This window comes from Saccopteryx leptura, chromosome 2 (genome assembly GCF_036850995.1).
Source record: "Saccopteryx leptura isolate mSacLep1 chromosome 2, mSacLep1_pri_phased_curated, whole genome shotgun sequence".
NCBI lineage: Eukaryota > Metazoa > Chordata > Mammalia > Chiroptera > Emballonuridae > Saccopteryx > Saccopteryx leptura.
In genome coordinates, this window is record NC_089504.1 from 462,502 (window position 1) to 481,798 (window position 19,297).

General features: G+C 51.6%; 1 protein-coding gene and 1 pseudogene across 1 annotated transcript; one reads left to right on the forward strand and one right to left on the reverse strand.

Moving 5' to 3' along the window:
- Positions 1 to 1,831: 1,831 nt before the first annotated feature.
- On the reverse strand, positions 1,832 to 6,115 carry LOC136394737 (transcription factor Spi-C-like; annotated as a pseudogene).
- ZMYND19 (zinc finger MYND-type containing 19) lies at positions 5,861 to 16,907 on the forward strand. The gene is made up of 6 exons (XM_066365541.1): positions 5,861 to 6,164; positions 7,377 to 7,436; positions 8,288 to 8,394; positions 8,973 to 9,113; positions 16,035 to 16,215; positions 16,341 to 16,907. Exons 1-6 carry the CDS (start codon positions 6,114 to 6,116, stop codon positions 16,482 to 16,484), a joined length of 684 nt encoding a protein of 227 aa, XP_066221638.1. The 5' UTR covers positions 5,861 to 6,113; the 3' UTR covers positions 16,485 to 16,907.
- Positions 16,908 to 19,297: the final 2,390 nt, after the last annotated feature.

The window sequence follows — 19,297 nt, forward strand, 5'->3', positions numbered from 1 at the left end:
AGGAAAAAAAAAAAGAATCAACCAATGGACGCATAAATAAGTGAAACAACAAAGCGGTGTTTTTCTCCTTCCCTTCCTCTCTCTCTCTCTCTCTCTCTAAAAAATCAATTAATTTTTTTTTTAATTTTAAAGAAAGAACTCCTCAAATCCCTACCTCCACACCCACTTGCCCTTGCGTAGTCACTGAGTGGCCCCTGCTCCTATCCCAAGCCAGCTCCTCACCCCAGCCAGATAGCTCAGTTGCTCACAGTGTCATCCCAAGGCACAGAGGTTACTGGTTCCATCCCCCGTCAGGGAACATACAGGAACAGACTCATGTTCCTCTCTCTTTCTCTCTCTCTCTCTCTTTCTCTCTCCTTTCCTCTCTCGCTGAAATCAATACATACAAATTAAATAAATAGAGCCAGGTCCTCACCCCTCCTTGCTTCTCCAGAGTCATCCATCTCTTTCCGACAACATCGGTTTCTCCCTCCCTTCGGGACCATTCCCTTTGGTGAACAGACACGTTTTCCCCTCACCCGCTATAAAACCAATTGCTCTTCACGTCCATTCTCTTTCTAGTTTTGGCCCCGTTTCTCTGTTCTTGTGTTCAACAAAAAATGCTTCGGAAGAGTTGTCTGTCTCACGGACTACAATCTTCTCTCCCACCACTCCATCAAAACTGTCCTCTTCAAGGTAACCAGTGCCCTTGTGTCGCTGAATCTACTGATTCATCCCTACTTCTCACCTTATAGCACCTACAAAGCACCGTCTGACAAGGCCAACTGTCCCTTCCTCGTAACACTCTTCACCTGGCCCTTCCCTGGTTTGCCTCCCGCCTGCCTTGTTGGTTTTCTTGACTGGCTCCTCCTCTTTCCAGCTCTCTTCTCCCTTAATATGAGTACCCAGGGCTCAGTCTTTGACCTCCCTTCCTCTCTCGGTATTTCTCATGTGGTGATCTTTGAAATACAATGAATACGCTAATGATGCCATATTTACATCCCCAGGCTGGACATCTCCCCTGAGCTCTATACTCACATATTCAACCACCTTGTAATCTTAGCATGGAGCATGAGTGAGAAATCAACCACCTTGTAATCCTAGCATGGAGCATGAGTGAGAAATACGTTGCCTGACCTGTGGTGGCACAGTGGATAAAGTGTCGACCTGGAAATGCTGAGGTCGCCGGTTCGAAACCCTGGGCTTGCCTGGTCAAGGCACATATGGGAGTTGATGCTTCCAGCTCCTCCCCACCTTCTCTCTCTCTCTCTCTCCCTCTCTGTCTTTCTCTCTCTCTTCTCTAAAAATGAATAAATAAAATTAAAAAAAAAAAAAAAAAAGAGAAATACGTTTTATTTTGTGAAGCTACTGAAATCTGTGGTTGTTTGTTACTGCAGCATAAGCAGGGGTACCCTGACTGTTACAGAACACTGGCACCCCACCTGTCCAAACACCATCATCTCTGGGCTGGACACTCACGTCCTAAACAGACTTCCTGCCTCCATCTCCCCCCTCCCCATAAACTATTGTCTCCATCAGCCAGTGCAATTCATCAAAAAATTTACTTCTCTGCTCAAATCCTCCAACGGCTTCACTTCTTGCATTACATTTAAAATTTTTCAATTACAGTTGACATATTATATTATACCAGATTATATTACTTTCAGGTATACAACATAATGATTAGGTGGGTTTTTTTCTTTTTAATTTAATTTTTATTGAATTTCTTGGGGTGACATTGGTTAATAAAATTATATAGGTTTCATGTGTATAATTCCATAGCACATCATCTATATATATTGTATTGTGTGATCAGGGATTTCTAATTTCAGGAAATCATAATATGTAATAATTAGCAATCAGAGTAACTTTGCTCATGGTAATTGGCATATGTATAATTACAATTTGCATTCCAATTACTTAAACTTAGATTTCTTTGATCAGGTTGCATATACTGTGAGTAGAAGATGTCTTTTCCCAAGAAATAAGTTGCACAGAGTCTTTGGAGAATGGCCTCACTGAATTGGTAGGTTAGTTTTCTCTGGATTTTGGTGATTTCCCTAGTTCTTTCATAATTCCTCAGTGCTTGGGCCATTTTCCAAGTAAATCATGGTCTTCTGGTTGCCTTTTCTTTTCCCCCAAAGCTGGGCAAGTTTTTCTTTGTTTTTTGTTTTTTTTATACAAACTGAAAGATGCCTTTGGTTCTATCTACCCACTGAATACAAGACGCCATATCAGGATTACACAGGGACTCATGAGTATTCAAACAGTCGGAGCTTCTTCCTGCCCCTTCCTCCCTTTCGCTGGAGAACAGGAGGTTGTACCATCTGGTTTTGAGGGATGTTCTGCAGAGGCTGATGAATATTTCCTTCAAAATAAAGGTCCACAGCACGGTTTCTCACTGTTCTCCAGTTATATTTATTTATTTATTTATTTATTTATAAAATTTATTCATTTTTGAGAGGAGAGAGAGAGACAGAGAGAGAGAAGGGGGGGAGGAGCTGGAAGCATCAATTCCCATATGTGTCTTGACCAGGCAAGCCCAGGGTTTCGAACTGGTGACCTCAGCATTTCCAGGTCGACACTTTATCCACTGCGCCACCACAGGTCATGCTGTTCTCCAGTTATAGACAGGCTCGTCTGGGGGCAGCACTCCATGGCAGCTTGAATTTCCTCTGACATGAGGACAGTGGTTGATTCAAGTCAGGTAGTTTTTGTAATCTGGGGAGTACTGAAGATCTCCAGTCGAATGTTGCCTCAGTCCCTCCAAAGCATCTTCAAACGCCTGGCCCAGTTTATCTTTTTATTATTATTATTATTATTCATTCATTCATTCATTTTAGAGAGGAGAGAGAGAGGGAGAGAGAGAGAGAGAAGGAGGGAAGGAGCAGGAAGCATCAACTCCCATATGTGCATTGACCAGGCGAGCTCAGGGTTTCAAACCAAGCTCAGCGTTTCCAGGTCGACACTTTATCTACTGTGCCACCACAGGTCAGGCAAGCCCAGCTTATCTTGTTCAACACAAGCCACATGACACCTTAGTTGTTCATTGATTGCTTTCTCATATGTGCCTTGACCATGGGCCTTCAGCAGACCGAGTAACCCCTTGCTCAAGCCAGCGACCTTAGGTCCAAGCTGGTGAGCTTTGCTCAAACCAGATGAGCCTGCTCTCAAGCTAGCAACCTCAGGGTCTCAAATCTGGGTCTTCTGCATCCCAGTCTAACGCTCTATCCACTGCGCCACCCCTTGGTCAGGCCTGTCTGCCATTTTAATAGATGTCCCATGATTAGGTGTTTATATATATTGCTTACAAAGTCTTCACCCCAGTTTGTCTAGAACCCAGCTGGCACCATACATAAGTTAATACAATATTGACTATATTTCCCATTCTGTCTATAACTTTACATCCTGTGACTTTTTATATCTGGCAGCTTATACTTCCTAATACCTTCCCCCTTTTCACCTCCCTGATCCTCCTTCCATCTAGTAACTATCAACTTGTTCTCTGTATCTATGAGTCTGTTTCTGTGTTGTTTGTTCATTTATTTTGTTCTTCCGATGCCACATATCAGTGAAATCATATGGCTTTTGTCTTTCTGTGTCTGATTTATTTCACTCAGCACAATATCCTCTAGATCCATCCATACAGTCAGAAATGGTAAGATTTTTTTTTTTTTTATGGCTGAGTAATATTCGATTGTATATATACAACACTTCTTATTCCACTCATCTGTTTTGGGTTTTTTTTGGACAGAGGCAGAGAGAGGGACAGATAGGAACAGACTGGAAGGGAGAGAGATGAGAAGCATCAATTCTTTGTTGTGGCACCTTAGTTCATTGATTGCTTTCTCATATGTGCCTTGACTAGGGGGCAACAGCAGACGGAGTGACCCCTTGCTCAAGCCAGCAACCTTGGGTTCAAACCAGAGAACTTTGGCTCAAGCCAGCAACCATGGGGTCATGTCTACGATCCCACGCTCAAGCTGGAGAGTGAGCCCACACTCAAGCCAGATGAGCCTGCACTTAAGCCGGCGACCTCAGGGTTTCAAACCTGGGTCCTATGCGTCCCAGTCCAATGCTCTATTCACTGAACCACTGCCTGGTCAGGCTCTACTCATCTATTGATGGGTACTTGGATTCCTTCCATATCTTGGCTATTGTAAATAACGCTGCAACGAACATAGGGGTGCATTTCGAATTACTGTTTTAGACTTCTTCAGATAAATACTCAGAAGTGGAACTGCAGGGTTATATGGCAGTTCTATTTTTAACATTTTTTTTTATGACATTAAGTTTTTTTGTTTTTTTTTTAATTTAATTTTATTTATTCATTTTAGAGAGGAGACAGAGAGGGAGAGAGAGAGACAGGGGGGAGGAGCTGAAAGCATCAACTCCCATATGTGCCTTGACCAGGCAAGCCCAGGGCCCGGAACCGGCGACCCCAGCATTTCCACGTCAACGCCCCATCCACTGTGCCACCACAGGTCAGGCTATTTTTAACATTTTTTTTGTGGAATCTCCATACTGTTCTCCATAGTGGTTGCACCAATCTGTAATGCCAGCAACAACGCAGGAAGGTTTCCTTTTCTCCACATCCTTGCCAACACCTGCTTGTTAATGATAATCATTCTGACAGCTGTGAGGTGGTATCTCATGTTGCTTTCTGAGTATAAAAGTCAAAGCCCCCACAAAAGCCTATTGCTCCCCGCTCACTGCAGTCTGGACACAATGGCCACCTTCATTTTCAAACATGCCGGAAACGTTCCCGGTTCAGAGCCTTTACACTGGTTCTTCCCGCTGCCAGCAACGCTCATCTTCCCTATGTGCCTACATGACTCACGTCCTCTCTCCCTCCACTGTTGGTTCAAACTGACTTGTCAATGAGGCCCACTTCTGCTCCCACCTTCACCAGGACCCCCAACCCCTAACGCTGATCTCCATGTTTCCCCCAGAGCATGTATTGTTTTCTAACACGCACATAACTCACTTAGCATGGGCTTTTCCTGCTTTCTTTCCTGGATTACGAGTAGGGGCTTTAAATTTATGTGCAATGGTACCGAGTAGTTTCAGTGGGTCCTGGGGGTGAAAGCCAGGCTGCAGTGGTTGCCAAGAGACCTGGGAGGTAGGCAGGCCCCCTAAGGACCGCAGGCCTGGGAGTCCCTGGACTAGGCTGTCGGTGATTTGGGCATCGCTCCACCACAGTTAAGGAGCCTGAGGCCCAGGGAAGGGAAAGTTGGTGCAGCCTGGGGTGGGGAACGGCCACCGTGGTCCCGATCAGGGCCCCGTGAGGAGGAGACGCGGTGGCCGGGGATGGAGAAGGGCGCTCAGCTCGGGCCTTTTCCCACGTCCTGCGGGTGCAAGGCCTCCAGCCCTGCTCCATGGTGGCCAGAAGCTCCGGGGTCCTGTCCTCACCCTGTGCCCCGGCCCGCTGCCTGCGGATGCGGAACCGTTTCTGGGGAGCCGCAGGGAGCGCTGCAGACACCCCACCTGCGGGACCCGCAAGACAAGCCCCGGGGCGCGGAACCAGGGGCGGGCGGAGAGGTTGGTGCAGCGCAGGGTCGGACGGCACAGGGTCCAGCGTGAGCTCCGGGTAGGGGCGCGAGGTCAGGGGTCAAGCGCGAGATCTAGAACGGCAATCGAGAGCGCGGACGCCCGCACAAAGCTTCCCGCGAAACTGACGTCCGCGAGGCGGCCGCGCAGGCACCGCCCCCCGGCCGCGCCCCTCCCCCGCGCTCGCCCTGCCCCGCGGCGCGCCGGCGCACTCGGCCGCTCCCCATTGGCCGCGACAGGGCGGCGCGCGCCGGCTGGAGCAGGGTGCGCTCCACTATTGGCTGGGAGGCGGTGGGCGGGGGGTGTGTCCGCGCCGCGCCCCGCCCTCGGCTCCGCTCGCGGTGGTGCGCGCGGCGGCAGCGGCGGCGCGTGGCAGGTCCGGCGGGCGCGAGGCGGCGGCGGTGGCGGTGGCGGCGGCTGCGCGGCCTGAGCCCGGCCCGAGCCCGGCCCAGCCTCGTCCCGCCCGGCTGCCCGGACCTGACCCCTGCGCGCCCGCCCGTTCAGCTCGCCCGGCGCGCCGCGGCCCCGCCCCGGCCCGGCGCCTCCCGAGGGAGCGGCGCCGCCGGCCGAGCGCAGGCCTGGCCATGACCGACTTCAAATTGGGCATCGTGCGGCTCGGCCGGGTGGCCGGGAAGGTGAGTGGCGCGGGGCTGGGGGCCGGGCCGGTGGGCGCGGGGCCGAAAGCGCGGGGCTGGGCGGCCAGGGGCGCGGGGCCTGGCCGGGGGCGCAGGGCCCCGCGTTTGTGCGGGTGGCGGGCCGGCGGTGTATCCTCGCGCGGCCGCTCTGCTCGGGCCGCGGCCTGGGGCTCCGACCGTTCGCCTTGGCCCAGGAGGCGGAGGAGGAGGAGGCGGCGACAGCTGCACCTGCGGCGCGGGGAGCGCAGCGCCCTTCCGATGTCGCGCGCTCACTTCTGGTTGAGACCGGTGTGTGCGCGCCGCGGGGCGCCTGCGGGTCCTGGTGGAGCTTCGCGCAGGCTGCACGCTGCCAGCGGTGGCTCCGTCTCGCTGAGCCTCGGTGGGCCTCGCCGGACCAGGGCCTCTTGCTGCTGCTCTCCCTTACCCGGCCCCGCCCTCCGCTGGTTCGAGGCTGGGGCTTCCTAGGAAGCACCTGTGGGGATGGAGACTTGGCTCTTTCCAGGAGCCGGCCGGCCGGCCGTGCAGCTGCACCCGCCGTGGACCTTACCCTGGATGGGAACCCTGTTCCCATCACCGGCGGAGGAAGCTTCGGGTGGGAGAGAGGAGCAGAGGCAGTCAGACGAAGGTAAAACGACTCAGATCCTAGAAAAAAAGCTTTCCAAGCAAGAGTGAGAACGGTCGTTTACTGACCCTCGTGCAAGAGGGATGCGACTTTTGAACTAGGGAAGGGTGGGCTCCCATCAGTTCTGAGACATCTTCTAACTTAGTGGCTGGTGGCATTAATGTTACCCTTTAAAGCTTTTGCTTGGAACAGAAAAACTAAAAGGACAATTCAGTGGGTAGTTGTGTACCAACTACTCTGCTTCATAAATAAACATTAATTGAAACCGTCTGGACATTGTGCCTCCATCCCGGTCCCCTCCTCTACTCCAGCGAAAACACCATGTTGGACTAGATTTATTGGCACGTTAAAACACAGAGTAGAGGTTACCAGTTCTTATGGTTAGTCTCCTGCAGATGGGAAGTGCAGCGTGATACCTGCTCCTCTGGTGCAGTCTTGGGTGGGAAATGACCAACTTTTGGCATTTGTGGTAGACTGCCCACACCCCTCACTTGCTGAATGAACTCTCTTACTCTGAAGGGGTCATTCCTGCCTGTTACCAGTACCTTACCCGGATCTCAAATGTAACTTGTAATGTGGTTAATTTGTAGACCAAGTACACTCTGATAGACGAGCAGGACATCCCACTGGTGGAGGGCTACTCCTTCGAGGTAAGGATGGCCTCCCTTTGCGGGCCTGCTTTTGGCCGGTGCCTGGGGAGGGTTGTAAGGGATGGTTTTCTTCCCCGTGATGTGACGGTCTGTGAGGCTCCATTCAGAACACAGGTTTTGGGACCTGGCTGGATAGCTCGGTTGGTTAGAGCATTGTCCCGAGGCACAGAACCCAGTTCTCATTGCTTCCTCTGTGACACTGGTCCTCCCCCACGGCCATCGTGGTTGTCAGGGCTCGTCCTGGAAAAGAGGCTGGTTGTGTCATGTGTGTGACTGAATTTTAATTGGACAAGCCCTCGCTCCTTAGGAGACTGTCCAGTGCCACCCACCTTCCCTCTGGCCTGGGCCCTGTCCCTCCTGGTGTCCAGTGTTCTCCTTCCTCCTGTCTTCCCGAGGGCCCCTCCTTCCTCTCTCTCTACTGGACCAGCTTCTTTTCGGGCCCAGGCCTCACCCACGTGCCCCTCCCTTTCAGAAGCCCTCCAGGAGACTGGACCCAGCGCACTCCTCCTAGCCCTTCATGCTCTTACAGTAGTTTCTTGTGCAGGGGTTTGTCTTTCTCATTGGATCGTGTGTGTTTTCTAAGGGTAGGAAAGTTTACTTCTCTGTGTCCACAGTATCTTGCAGAATAGTTCGTGTGTCTTGCTCACACGCAGGAGAGTGCTTGTTGGGACATGGCTGGCTTCTCATACCATGTGTCTGGGAGTCTCTGCAGACTTCCAAGGTCCCAGGAACCGGCCTGGCCTCTCTCTGTCCCTCTGGCTCATTCACTTCACTCAGTTTTCCTAAAAGGTATTTGAACAGTTGCCGAGGATCGGAGCTCTTAAACAGAACCGTGTCTTGTTTCCTCTCAGGCCCGGATGGAAGTAGATGCAGATGGCAATGGTGCTAAGATATTCGCGTACGCCTTTGACAAGAATCGAGGAAGGGGCTCGGGAAGGCTGCTGCATGAGCTGCTGTGGTGGGTATTTTTGAACTCCCTGCTTCCCCCTGGGTCCTGCTGTACATGGGGTGTGTGGAGCCAGGGCAGCCTCCTGCCCTCGTGCTTTTGTGCCACTGCCACTAACCAGGAGGGGCTACACGCTGTGGCACTGCCAGGGCACCTTAAGGCTCCAGACCAAGTGCTCTTTCTGTTCCACTGCTCACTGGGAGGACACAGCCTCCCAGGGAAGGTGGGGTCTGGTCCCCTCTGGGCTTTTGCTGGGTCTGTTAGTGGGATGTGGGGAAGGGGATGCTGTCCTTGGTGTACAGTTATGGACCACTGTTTTGGGGACCACTCCGATAGGGCATTTTCTAGGTTATATGTTAGGCGGTTTGGAGTTCCAGCCTTGGCTCCCTATGGCCTAGCTGTTCAAGCCAGAGGCAGAATGGGCAACATCGGTGATCCTGTTTGGGCCATGGACTGACACCCTTGGACTCCTCTGGGCAGCCGTGCTCCAGGCGTGTCCCCGTCAGTGTGACAAGGGACCAGTTCTGATCACCGGGGTGAAGTTTTGGGAAGGTCTGGGAGGTGGATCGAGAGAGCTGTTTGTTTCCTAGGGAGCGGCATAGGGGAGGCATCGCTCCGGGGTTTCAGGTAGTGCATCTCAACGCTGTGACCGTGGACAATCGCCTGGATAACCTGCAGCTGGTGCCGTGGGGTTGGCGGCCCAAAGCTGAAGAGACTTCCAGCAAACAAAGGTGGGTCTTCTCTAGCCTGGCGATGGTGGCACAGCTGCTTTTGAGAACGGCCTCCTCTAAGCTCTCATGACCAAGAGAGGCCTGTGTCTCTGCTCTGATGCTTTTCTGGTTTGGGGACCTTGGTTACTTTCCATTGAAATGTAGTGTCTTTCTTTTTTTCTTGGAGTTGGGTAAGGTTCTCATGATTATCTTTTTTGGGTGGATCTTCTGATGATCGGCTCTGTTGAGGAGAAAGGTTGTCTGGGCTGGACATCTGCAGGTGGGTAGGACTTTTCCATCTTCCCGAAGCATGAGAGGTGTCTTTTCCTTAGGGATACTCCTTGTGCATATAGACCAGTCTTTTTGTCATGCTCTTTGCTAAACTGTTTGTGCATTGGTTTAGGGGAGCAAGACAGTGTGGTTTGGGGGCTCAGTCTCCTCTCTGTGATCCTAAAAACAGCTTTTGTGCTCAGGACAACACAGGCATTCCTCTTGGGTGGGTGGGTCACTTTGGGGGCAGTTCCTGGGGCCTCAGGAGTAGCCCAGCTGTGAGCTTCACGGGGCTCTTGGGATGAGTTGGGAGACCAGCAGCAGGACAGGAGCTAGGTGTGCATTACAGGCTCTGAGGGGCTCCTGGGGTTCCTGTGCATGTCCTCAGGCTTCTGGGCAGCTTTCCCTGACTTGGGCAGTGATGACTACAGCAGACATGTGAGGGAGGCTGGACGAGTCAGGGTTTCTCAGGATCTTGGCAGATGGAGACTGGGCGAACTGTTGCAGTTGTCACTCAGGGTCCTGTCGGAGCCCTGAGCAGCGGAGGTGGAAGCGGCAGGATTGTGAGGCCGGGCGTGGTTGGTGGGGAGGGAGTGGTCCCGAGGCTCTCAGGAGGCTCCACCCCCCTATGCTGCGGCTCTCTGGAGGGTCCTGCACACTCTGACTTCCTACTGTGCTCTTCAGGGCAAGAGGCGTGGGGTGGGGTCCAGGCCTCACAATCCTGCTGTTTCCACCAGAGCCCACCTCATGCCTCTGGGTTCTCTTCTCTAATATTAAGTATGGCTCTAAAATTACCTGTTCCTGAGGGAAATTGATCCTTTTTTAATAGTTTTGGTTGAAAGTGACAGGAACCAGGTCCACTTTGGCTGAAGCAAGGATAGGGTACTTGTCTCCACGAGCTTAGGTGTGGACCACCACAGTGCTGCCACCTCTAGTTCTTCCTCTGAAGTGGCCACCAGAGCTGCAGACCCACTTTCCACAGGGTCAGTGTCCCGAAGGCATCAGGAAGCTCTGGGATCGTTAGTTAGGCTGCTTTAGCTTACTTTTCTGCCCAGGCGCTGGGGAAGAGACAGCGGTCCATCAAACAAAATGGAGATTGTGGTATCACTGACGAGGAAGGGTGGCTCAGCCGGCAGGCCAGCAGCGTCCACGGCCCCCACCGTCCAGTGCATCCGTGCCCAGTGTTGATGCTGGGCCTGCCCTCCCTGACCCTGCATGACCCTGCATGACCCTGCACGAGTGTCCTGCCCACACCCTGTCACCTAGCAACGGGTCTGCTCCTTATGGGGTCTCTGGGTTGTGAAATCTGTCGTCCTTTCCTTTTTAAGGCGGAATGATACGCCCTTATAGTTATATACTTTATTTTCCTTACCCCTTTGTCTATCAGTGGGTGCTGGGATTGCTTCCACATTTCAGCTTTTTTCTCTTTCTTTTTTTTTTTTTTGTATTTTTCTGAAGTTGGAAACGGGGAGGCAGTCAGACAGACTCCCGCATGCGCCCGACCGGGATCCACCCGGCACGCCCACCAGGGGGCGATGCTCTGCCCATCTGGGGCATTGCTCTGTTGAAGCTGGAGTCATTCTAGCGCCTGAGGCAGAGGCCATGGAGTCATCCTCAGCGCCCGGGCCAACTTTGCTCCAATGGAGCCTTGGCTGCAGGAGGGGAAGAGAGAGACAGAGAAAGGAGAGGGGGAGGGGTGGAGAAGCAGATGGGTGCTTCTCCTGTGTGCCCTGGCCGGGAATTGAACCCGGGACTCCTGCATGCCAGGCTGATGCTCTACCACTGAGCCAACCGGCCAGGGCCTTTCTCTTTTTTTTTTTTTAAGCGAGTGAGAGAGAAAGAGACAGGAAGGTAGAAAGATGAGAAGCTTCAACTCATAGTTGTGTCACTTTAGTTCAGTGGTTCTCAAAGTGTGCTCCAGGGAGCATTGGTGTGCCCTAGAAGATTTCCAGGTGGGCCCTATGGTATTCCAGAGAAATATGTGCCTGTTGGGGGCCAAAAAACCAACAGGGTTTTTAGAGTGTAGATTTTTGGAGGACAGAGGTGTGGGGAATTGGCTGTAAGCGGACAGTCTGCCCAACCCCCCACCTCACTTGCCTGATTAGGTTGCAAAAGGCTGTTAAGCTGTGGTGCTGGATTGTTTACACTACCCCCCATGTTCCCGGGAAAGACTGGAGGCAAGTTTCTTCTATCCTTTGTTTGGTGTCAAGTTAAGATGTGTATGGTGGGGGTTTTGGATTGATGATTAAACATAAGGAATTGTCTCTTGAAGCCTTTTGGATTTCTATGAAAGAAGAATATGTGGCAATATCTAAAAAAGCTTTGAACATTTTACTACAATTTCCAACATCCTATTTATGTGAATTAGAATTTTTCTACGTTCAACACAATTAAGAGTAAAAAGAGGCCCTGGCCGGTTGGCTCAGTGGTAGAGCGTTGGCCTGGCATGCAGGAGTCCTGGGTTCGATTCCCGGCCAGGGCACACAGGAGAAGCGCCCATCTGCTTTTCCACCCCTCCCCTTCTCCTTCCTTTCTCTCTTCTCCTCCCACAGCCAAGGCTCCATTGGAGCAAAGTTGGCCCAGGCACTGAGGATGGCTCTGTGGCCTCTGCCTCAGGCGCTAGAATGGCTCTGGTTGCAACAGAGCAAGGCCCCAGATGGGCAGAGCATTGTCCCCTGGTGGGCATGCCCGGTGGATCCCGGTCTGTCTGACTGCCTCCTGTTTCCAACTTAAGAAAAATACAAAAAAAAGAAAAAAAAAAGAGTAAAAAGAGGAATTCTTCAATGTATTGACGAGGAAATGAGAATTTGCCTTTTTTTTTTTTCTTTTTTTTTTTTATAGGGACAGAGACAGAGTCAGAGAGAGGGATAGATAGGGACAGACGGACAGGATTGGAGAGATGAGAAGCATCAGTCATCAGTTTTTCATTGCTGTTGCGACACCTTAGTTGTTCATTGATTACTTTCTCATATGTGCCTTGACCATGGGCCTTCAGCAGACCGAATAACCCCTTGCTTGAGCCAGCGACCTTGGACCAAGTTGGTGAGCTTTTGCTCAAACCCGCGCTCAAGCTGGTGACCTTGGGGTCTTGAACCTGGGTCCTCTGCATCCCAGTCCGACGCTCTATCCACTGCGCCACCGCCTGGTCAGGCAGCCTTTTAAATACATGTCCAAACATTGAAGAAATCGCTAGGACACAGGCTCATGTTTCTCATAAACACAAGAATGAAAAAACTTAACACATTCGCCCTGGAACCTGCATAATTTACTAAATCTTACTAAGAGTGTGTGTGTGTGTGTATAAAGATAACTTTTTTGTTGTTTTTAAATTTTTTAACCCCTTTTTTATGAAAAAGCATAAGAAAATATAACATAAAAATGGTTTTTAATGTTGGACTAAATTCAATTTTGTTGTATTTATTTTGTTTAATTACCATAAAAGCACGCTTGGACTTGATATTTTTTTCCTTTAATATTTGACTTAATTATTATAACATTTCTCAGAAATTTGTATATAGCGCGCCTACAATTATTTGTAGGATTTTAAATGCGCCCCGACTTCAAAAAGTTTGAGAACCACTGTTTTAGTTGTTCATTGATTGCTTCACATATGTGGCTTGACCAGGGGGCTCCAGCCTAGCCAGTGACCTTGGGCTCAAGCCAGTGACTGTGGGATCATTGATGATGCCATGCTGAAGCTAGCAACCTCGGGGTTTAGAGCCTGGGCCACAGCGTCCCAGGCTGAGGCTCTAGGCACTGCGCCACCGCTGGTCAGGCCCATGTTTTAGCTTTTGTGATCAGTGCTGCTGTGACTGTGGCTGTAAGTATCTCTTCACCACCCTCGTTTCAATTCTTTTTTTTTTTTTTTTTTTGGTATTTTTCCGAAGCCAGAGACTGGGAGGCAGTCAAACTCCCGCATGCGCCCGACCGGGATCCACCTGGCATGCCCACCAGGGAGCGATGCTCTGCCCATCTGGGGCGTCGCTCTGTAGCAACCAGAGCCATTCCAGGGCCTGAGGCAGAGGCCATAGAGCCATCCTCAGTGCCCGGGCCATCTTTGCTCCAGTGGAGCCTTGGCTGCGGGAGGGGAAGAGAGAGACAGAGAGGAAGGAGAGGGGGAGGGGTGGAGAAGCAGATGGGTGCTTCTCCTGTGTGTCCTGGCCGGGAATCGAACCCGGGACTCTTGCATGCCAGGCCGATGTTCTACCACTGAGCCAACCGGCCAGGGCCGTTTCAATTCTTGTGAGCATCTACTCAGAAGTTGGATTGCTCAGTCATATGGCAGTTATATTTATAAATTTTTGAGGGCCCTCCATACAGTTTTTATAGTGGCTGCACCATTTTACATTCCCACAGTGCACGAGTTTCCTTTTCTCCATTTTCTTACCAACACTTCAGGGTTTTTTTGATAGTAGCCATAACAAATGTGAGTTAGTTTCATATTGTAGTTTTTTTTTTTTAATTTTTTTTTTATTCATTTTTAGAGAGGAGAGAGAGACAGAGAGGGAGAGAGGAGAGAGAGACAGAGAGGGAGAGAGGAGAGAGAGACAGAGAGAGAGAAGGGGGGAGGAGCTGGAAGCATCAACTCCCATATGTGCCTTGACCAGGCAAGCCCAGGGTTTCGAACTGGCGACCTCAGCATTTCCAGGTCAACGCTTTATCCACTGCGCCACCACAGGTCAGGCTCATATTGTAGTTTTGATTTGCATTTTCCTTATGGCTAGTGATGTTGATTGAGAATGTTTTCATGTACTTTTTGGCCATTATTTGGAGAAGTGTGTATTCAGTTTGTCTATTTTTCAATTATATTGTGTGTTTTTTAATTTGGTGATTTTTTTTTTATTCTGTTGTTGAATTATATTCTGGATATTAACCTATTAGTTATATGGTTTGCAAATATTTTTCCTCATTCTGCAGGTTGCCTTTTTTTATTCTGTGGATAATGTCTTTTTGATGCACAAAAATTTAAAAAGTCTAATATGTCTTTTTGTTGTTGTGAGAGAGACAGGAAGGGAGGGAAAGGGGGAGGAGAGAGAAACATCAACTCATAGTTGCTTCACTTTTTTTTTTTTTTTTTACAGAGACAGAGTGAGTCAGAGAGAGGGATAGACAGGGACAGACAGACAGGCATGGAGAGAGATGAGAAGCATCAATCATTAGTTTTTCATTGCGCGTTGCAATACCTTAGTTGTTCATTGATTGCTTTCTCATATGTGCCTTGACCACGGGCCTTCAGCAGACCGAGTGACCCCTTGCTGGAGCCAGCGACCTTGGGCTCAGGCTGGTGGAATTTTGCTCAAACCAGATGAGCCCGCGCTCAAGCTGGCAACCTCGGGGTCTCAAACCTGGGTCCTCTGCATCCCAGTCCGACGCTCTATCCACTGCGCTACCGCCTGGTCAGGCCACTTTTTATTTAGTTGTTCATTGCTTCTCATACATGCTGGATGGGGGGGTGACTCAAGCAGAGCCAGTGACCCTTTCCCTTGCTCAAGCCAGTGACCTTTAGACTCATGTAACTGACCTTGCGCTTCAAGTCAGTGACCTTGGGATCATGTCAATGATTCCGTGCTGAAGCTAGCGATCCCATGCTGAAGCTGGCCAGCCTGCAGTCAAGCCGGCAACCCCATGGTCAAGTCAGTGATCTCGAGTTTCGAACTGTAGACCTCACCATCCCAGGTCAATGCTGTAGCCACTGAGCCACCACCAGTCAGGCTAATATGTCTGTTTTTTTCTTTTGTCATCTTTGTCTTTGACATCATATTCAAGAGATGATTGCCAAGTCCAGTGTAGTGCAGCCTTTGTCCTGTTTTCTTCTAAGAGATCTTTTGTTTAAGGTCTTATGTTTAGGTCCTTGGTTCATTGTTTGAGTTCATTTTTGTGTATGGTGTTAGGTGAAGGTGACCCTTCCCTCTTTTACCCAGGTCCCTGCAGGCATGTCCTCCTGGAGGGTGGGTGAGTGGAAGGGGCGGCTGACCTGTTTGTTTGCTTTTGAAGTGTAGGTGGTGCCTCCCTTGAAGCCCAGCTCCAGGGTCGCTGCCTGCTGCCCCACATGTGCCTTGTGCCCTCGAGCTCACGGTGCTGCCTGATAGGGCATCACTGCTCCCATGTCAGGTGCAGTTCTCCCCTTGCAACTCTGCTGTCCACTCACACAGGATAGACAGGATGTGGAGCAGCCCACAGCATTGAAGGGGAGGAGGACCAACCAGGGGTAGATGCAGGCACTGCTGGGGCCATGAGCCGAGAGAGGGGCTGCCTGGTCTTGCTCAGGTGGCCCAGGATTGGCTGGGTGTTGGGACTGAGACGGCATGGTCCCTGTGCCTGCTGTGTGTCTTTCCGTCCCAGGTGTGGGAAAAAGACAGCCCTTTTCTGCATCTTTTAGTGCAGCGGTTCTCAACCTGTGGGTCGCAACCCCGGCGGGGGTCGAACGACCAAAACACAGGGGTCGCCTAAAGCCATCGGGTTGCGACCCACAGGTTGAGAACCGCTGTTTTAGTGGAAAGACAAAGTGTGTCAAATACTTGATGTCCAGGAGATAAGCCCACACAATACAGGTGGGCCAAAGGAAAGTCTACTTGCTATAACAGAAACTGGGGCAGGGTCTCCTGAGCAAGAGAAACAGCTTGTCCCACCATTGTCACCTGTGCCTTGAGCTGGTCCCCTTCTCTCCTTCAGGGAGCAAAGCTTGTACTGGCTCGCGATCCAGCAGCTGCCCACGGACCCCATTGAGGAGCAGTTCCCCGTCCTGAACGTGACGAGGTACTACAATGCCAACGGGGACGTGGTGGAGGAGGAGGAGAATTCCTGCACCTACTATGAGTGCCATTACCCTCCCTGCACAATGATCGAGAAGCAGGTAGGAGCTGTGGTGAGCGTGCCGGGCCGTTCCACTCCCCTCGGGGGCTGGGGTCACCGATCCTTCCCTGTCTAAAAATGTAAGGTCTCTGAGTGACTGAAACCACCTGTTCTATGCTTTTTCAGCTCCGGGAATTCAACATCTGTGGGCGCTGCCAGGTCGCCCGGTACTGTGGCTCCCAGTGCCAGCAGAAGGACTGGCCCGCCCACAAGAAGCACTGTCGGGAGAAGAGGCGCCCCTTCCAGCACGAGCTCGAGCCGGAGCGATGACCGATGACCGGGTGTGGTGGCAGCACAGCCCTGTGCGGCTCCGGGTTTTCCTTGGGCACCGCGGACATGCTGGTGGTTGAACCTGGTGGTGCTGAAGAAGCCAGCAACGTGCCCAGAGCGGCGCAGCAGAGCCTCTGGTCATGGGCACCTTGTGCTGTGGCACAGCCCTCCCTGGAAGTGTTCCCTCAAGTTAGAGACAGTTGGGGAGGCTCCCGCCAGGATGCTTCTCATTATTTATATGTTAATATGTTTGTAAACTCATGTACAGTTTTTTTGGTGGGGAGGCAGTGGGAGGGTTAGAAACTACAAATAGAATCATTTGCTGTAATCCTCAAACAGCAGACAGGACACATCCAAAACTGTCCGGGAGCCGAGCTGCCCCCTGGGGTGCAGCCGCAGGGGCGCGACCTCTACAAGGAAAGTAAAGGGAGTCACCTAGCCTTTGTGCTCTTCTCACTTACTGCTGAGCATGTTCCCGAGTGGGCTAAGCTCGGGCCCGGGCGGTGGGGCTGCCTCGCTCCCGGGTTTTTCCAGAGTGGCTGGCAGTGTTAGGCCCAGACCTGTTCTTGTCCTGTGGCTGAACAGGCTGGCTGGCCACTGTGGAGCAGGCATGGCGTGATCTCAGCCCTGCTCTGGGAAGTTCTCACCTGGACTCCACTGAGTGGCTGGGAACTCTGTGGGGGGCTCTGCTTGGCGAGTCTTGGCCCCACCTGTGAATTGAAGCAGACAAGATGCCTGAGCTCTGCTCCCTGCCCACAAGGCGGGGCCTCATTCTTCCCTCCATGGAGCCTTGGATGTCCTAGTGCTGGACAGACTACGCCTGGCAGTATCCCTCGTACAGCCATCTTGGGGCAGGGAGCCAGGCTGTGTGGCTGTCATCTGGTTGGTCTCCAGGTGCAACCAGTTCGGTAGTGGCCTTGCTTTCTGGTAAAATGAAGGCTGGCCATCCCAGCTTGACTGTCCTGGGCTGTCCCAGGCCCCATAGGCCCTGCAGTACTTTCCCATGTGGAGCTCTTCCATCACCTTCCCAGCTTCCTGTGCCTTCTCCCTGCTTTCCCTGGCTGGGACAGCCCCGTGGTGACCTTTGGACTGTGAGCTGAGCTTCTAGTAGCTTCTTTTGCATGCTTGGTGTCCTGGTTACTGTGTCCAGGGAACAGGTGATGATGGTAACATGCAGGGAGAGGGCTCAGTCTTGACCCTGAAGGAGGGGTTTTCTGAAGAAGACAGACCTCCACAACCCCTCACACTTGTCTCCTGGAAGCTCCCTCTGCCACTGTGAGGTGTGGCATACTTTCTTGGTCAGAGACACTTCTGCTACACATGGAGGTCTGTTCCAGGTTCCTCCAGACACTAGGTTGAGGAGTAATGGGCTCGGAACTATTGGAGGATGGGATATGTGTGATCCTGAGAGGCAGTCGTCCCTGCAGACAGCTGGCTTGAGCTCCTAGGACATCCCAGGGCTGGGGTAACTCCTTCCAGAGACTAGCTCTGGCCAGGACTGGGGTAGGGAGCCTGTGCTGGGGAGCATGTTGGGGTTTGTGTGGTCTTCTAGGCATGGGCCTCGAGTGCTTAACAATCTGCCTTCAAACAGGCTCCTGGGATAAGGAGGCACAAGACTATAGGCAGTGGGTTTTGTCTGTCCTTTGGGGAGTGGTCAAGTTGGCACTGCAGCCTATCTATATCCCCTGACCAACATAAATTATTCTGCAGTCAACTATTCATCAGAAAATTACCTTGAAAGGGAAGAACCCAGGGTCTTAGCTGACCACCAAGTACCATGCTGAGTGCTGACATTTGGTTGCTTTCTATGGTGACTTGTGGCTCTTCTGCCATATCCTTGACCTGGGGGTTGCCATCCACCATGGCCACCGGGAGCTGGAGCCACAGTAGGTGTTGGTCCAATATCTGCTATGCCCATGTGTTCAGTTTATGCTGTGAAGGGCCCTGGGGATGTGGCCTTGGGCCTAGAGTTGACCCTTGCTAGTTCTTCCCTTTGCTCATGTCACTACCATGGCCCCGATGCAAATGTGAAGGGGTCATTAGGTCCACAGACCGCTTCCATCCATTTGTTTCTCTCGTTTTCTGCCTGATACCTAGCCATGGGTGTCTCGTCTGATGGCCCCAATCTCTTCAGCTTTGTAGCCATTACCTCTGAGAGCACCTGTGAAAGTTGAATGTTAAGAAGGTTAGTTGTGCAGCCTGTTCCTAACATGTTTGGAGTGTGTGTGGGGCTGCTGACCTGGCCCTCTTTCATGCCCGACAGAGATCGTCTGATTCAGCCATTTCAGAGTGACAAACCTTGTCTGTTTGCTTCAGCTGCCATCTGAGCTGCTGGCTTCAAAACCACAGACTGCTTCAAAACCACAGACTGAATACCCAGGTGTCCATGTGGGTTTCAACCTCAACACTTCCAGGTTCTTGGAGCTTCTGTGATAAGTATGGCTTGTCTTGGTTCTGCAGGCCAGATGCTCAAATCCAGGTATCTGGCAGCACCATGCTCCCTTGGAGGACCCTAAGGGGAGGTGTGATCCAGCTGCTGGCAGCCTCAGGGGCTTCTTCCTTGTAGCCGCATCATACCGGTCCTCTAAGTTCACATTGCCTCCTCTGTGGGTGGGTGTCCCTGACACACCAAATTTGCCTTCAGAAACAGCAGTCATTGTATTAGGGCCCACCCAATTAACCTCATTTAATTGGATTACCTCTGCAAAGACCCTGTATCCAAAGGTCACATTCTGTAATGTGGGGCTACAGCTATCTTTTTGGGGACACCTGCCTGCCGGTGGCTCTGCGGGCACCTCTGGCTTTCCCTGTGT

Bases quoted from the DNA above. Each gene is read 5' to 3' on its own strand.
- ZMYND19 (XM_066365541.1), top strand. From the start codon at position 6,114: ATGACCGACTTCAAATTGGGCATCGTGCGGCTCGGCCGGGTGGCCGGG. The intron at 7,437-8,287 runs GTAAGGATGGCC...GTTTCCTCTCAG, and splicing joins TGGAGGGCTACTCCTTCGAG to GCCCGGATGGAAGTAGATGC. The intron at 9,114-16,034 runs GTGGGTCTTCTC...TCTCTCCTTCAG, and splicing joins GAGACTTCCAGCAAACAAAG to GGAGCAAAGCTTGTACTGGC.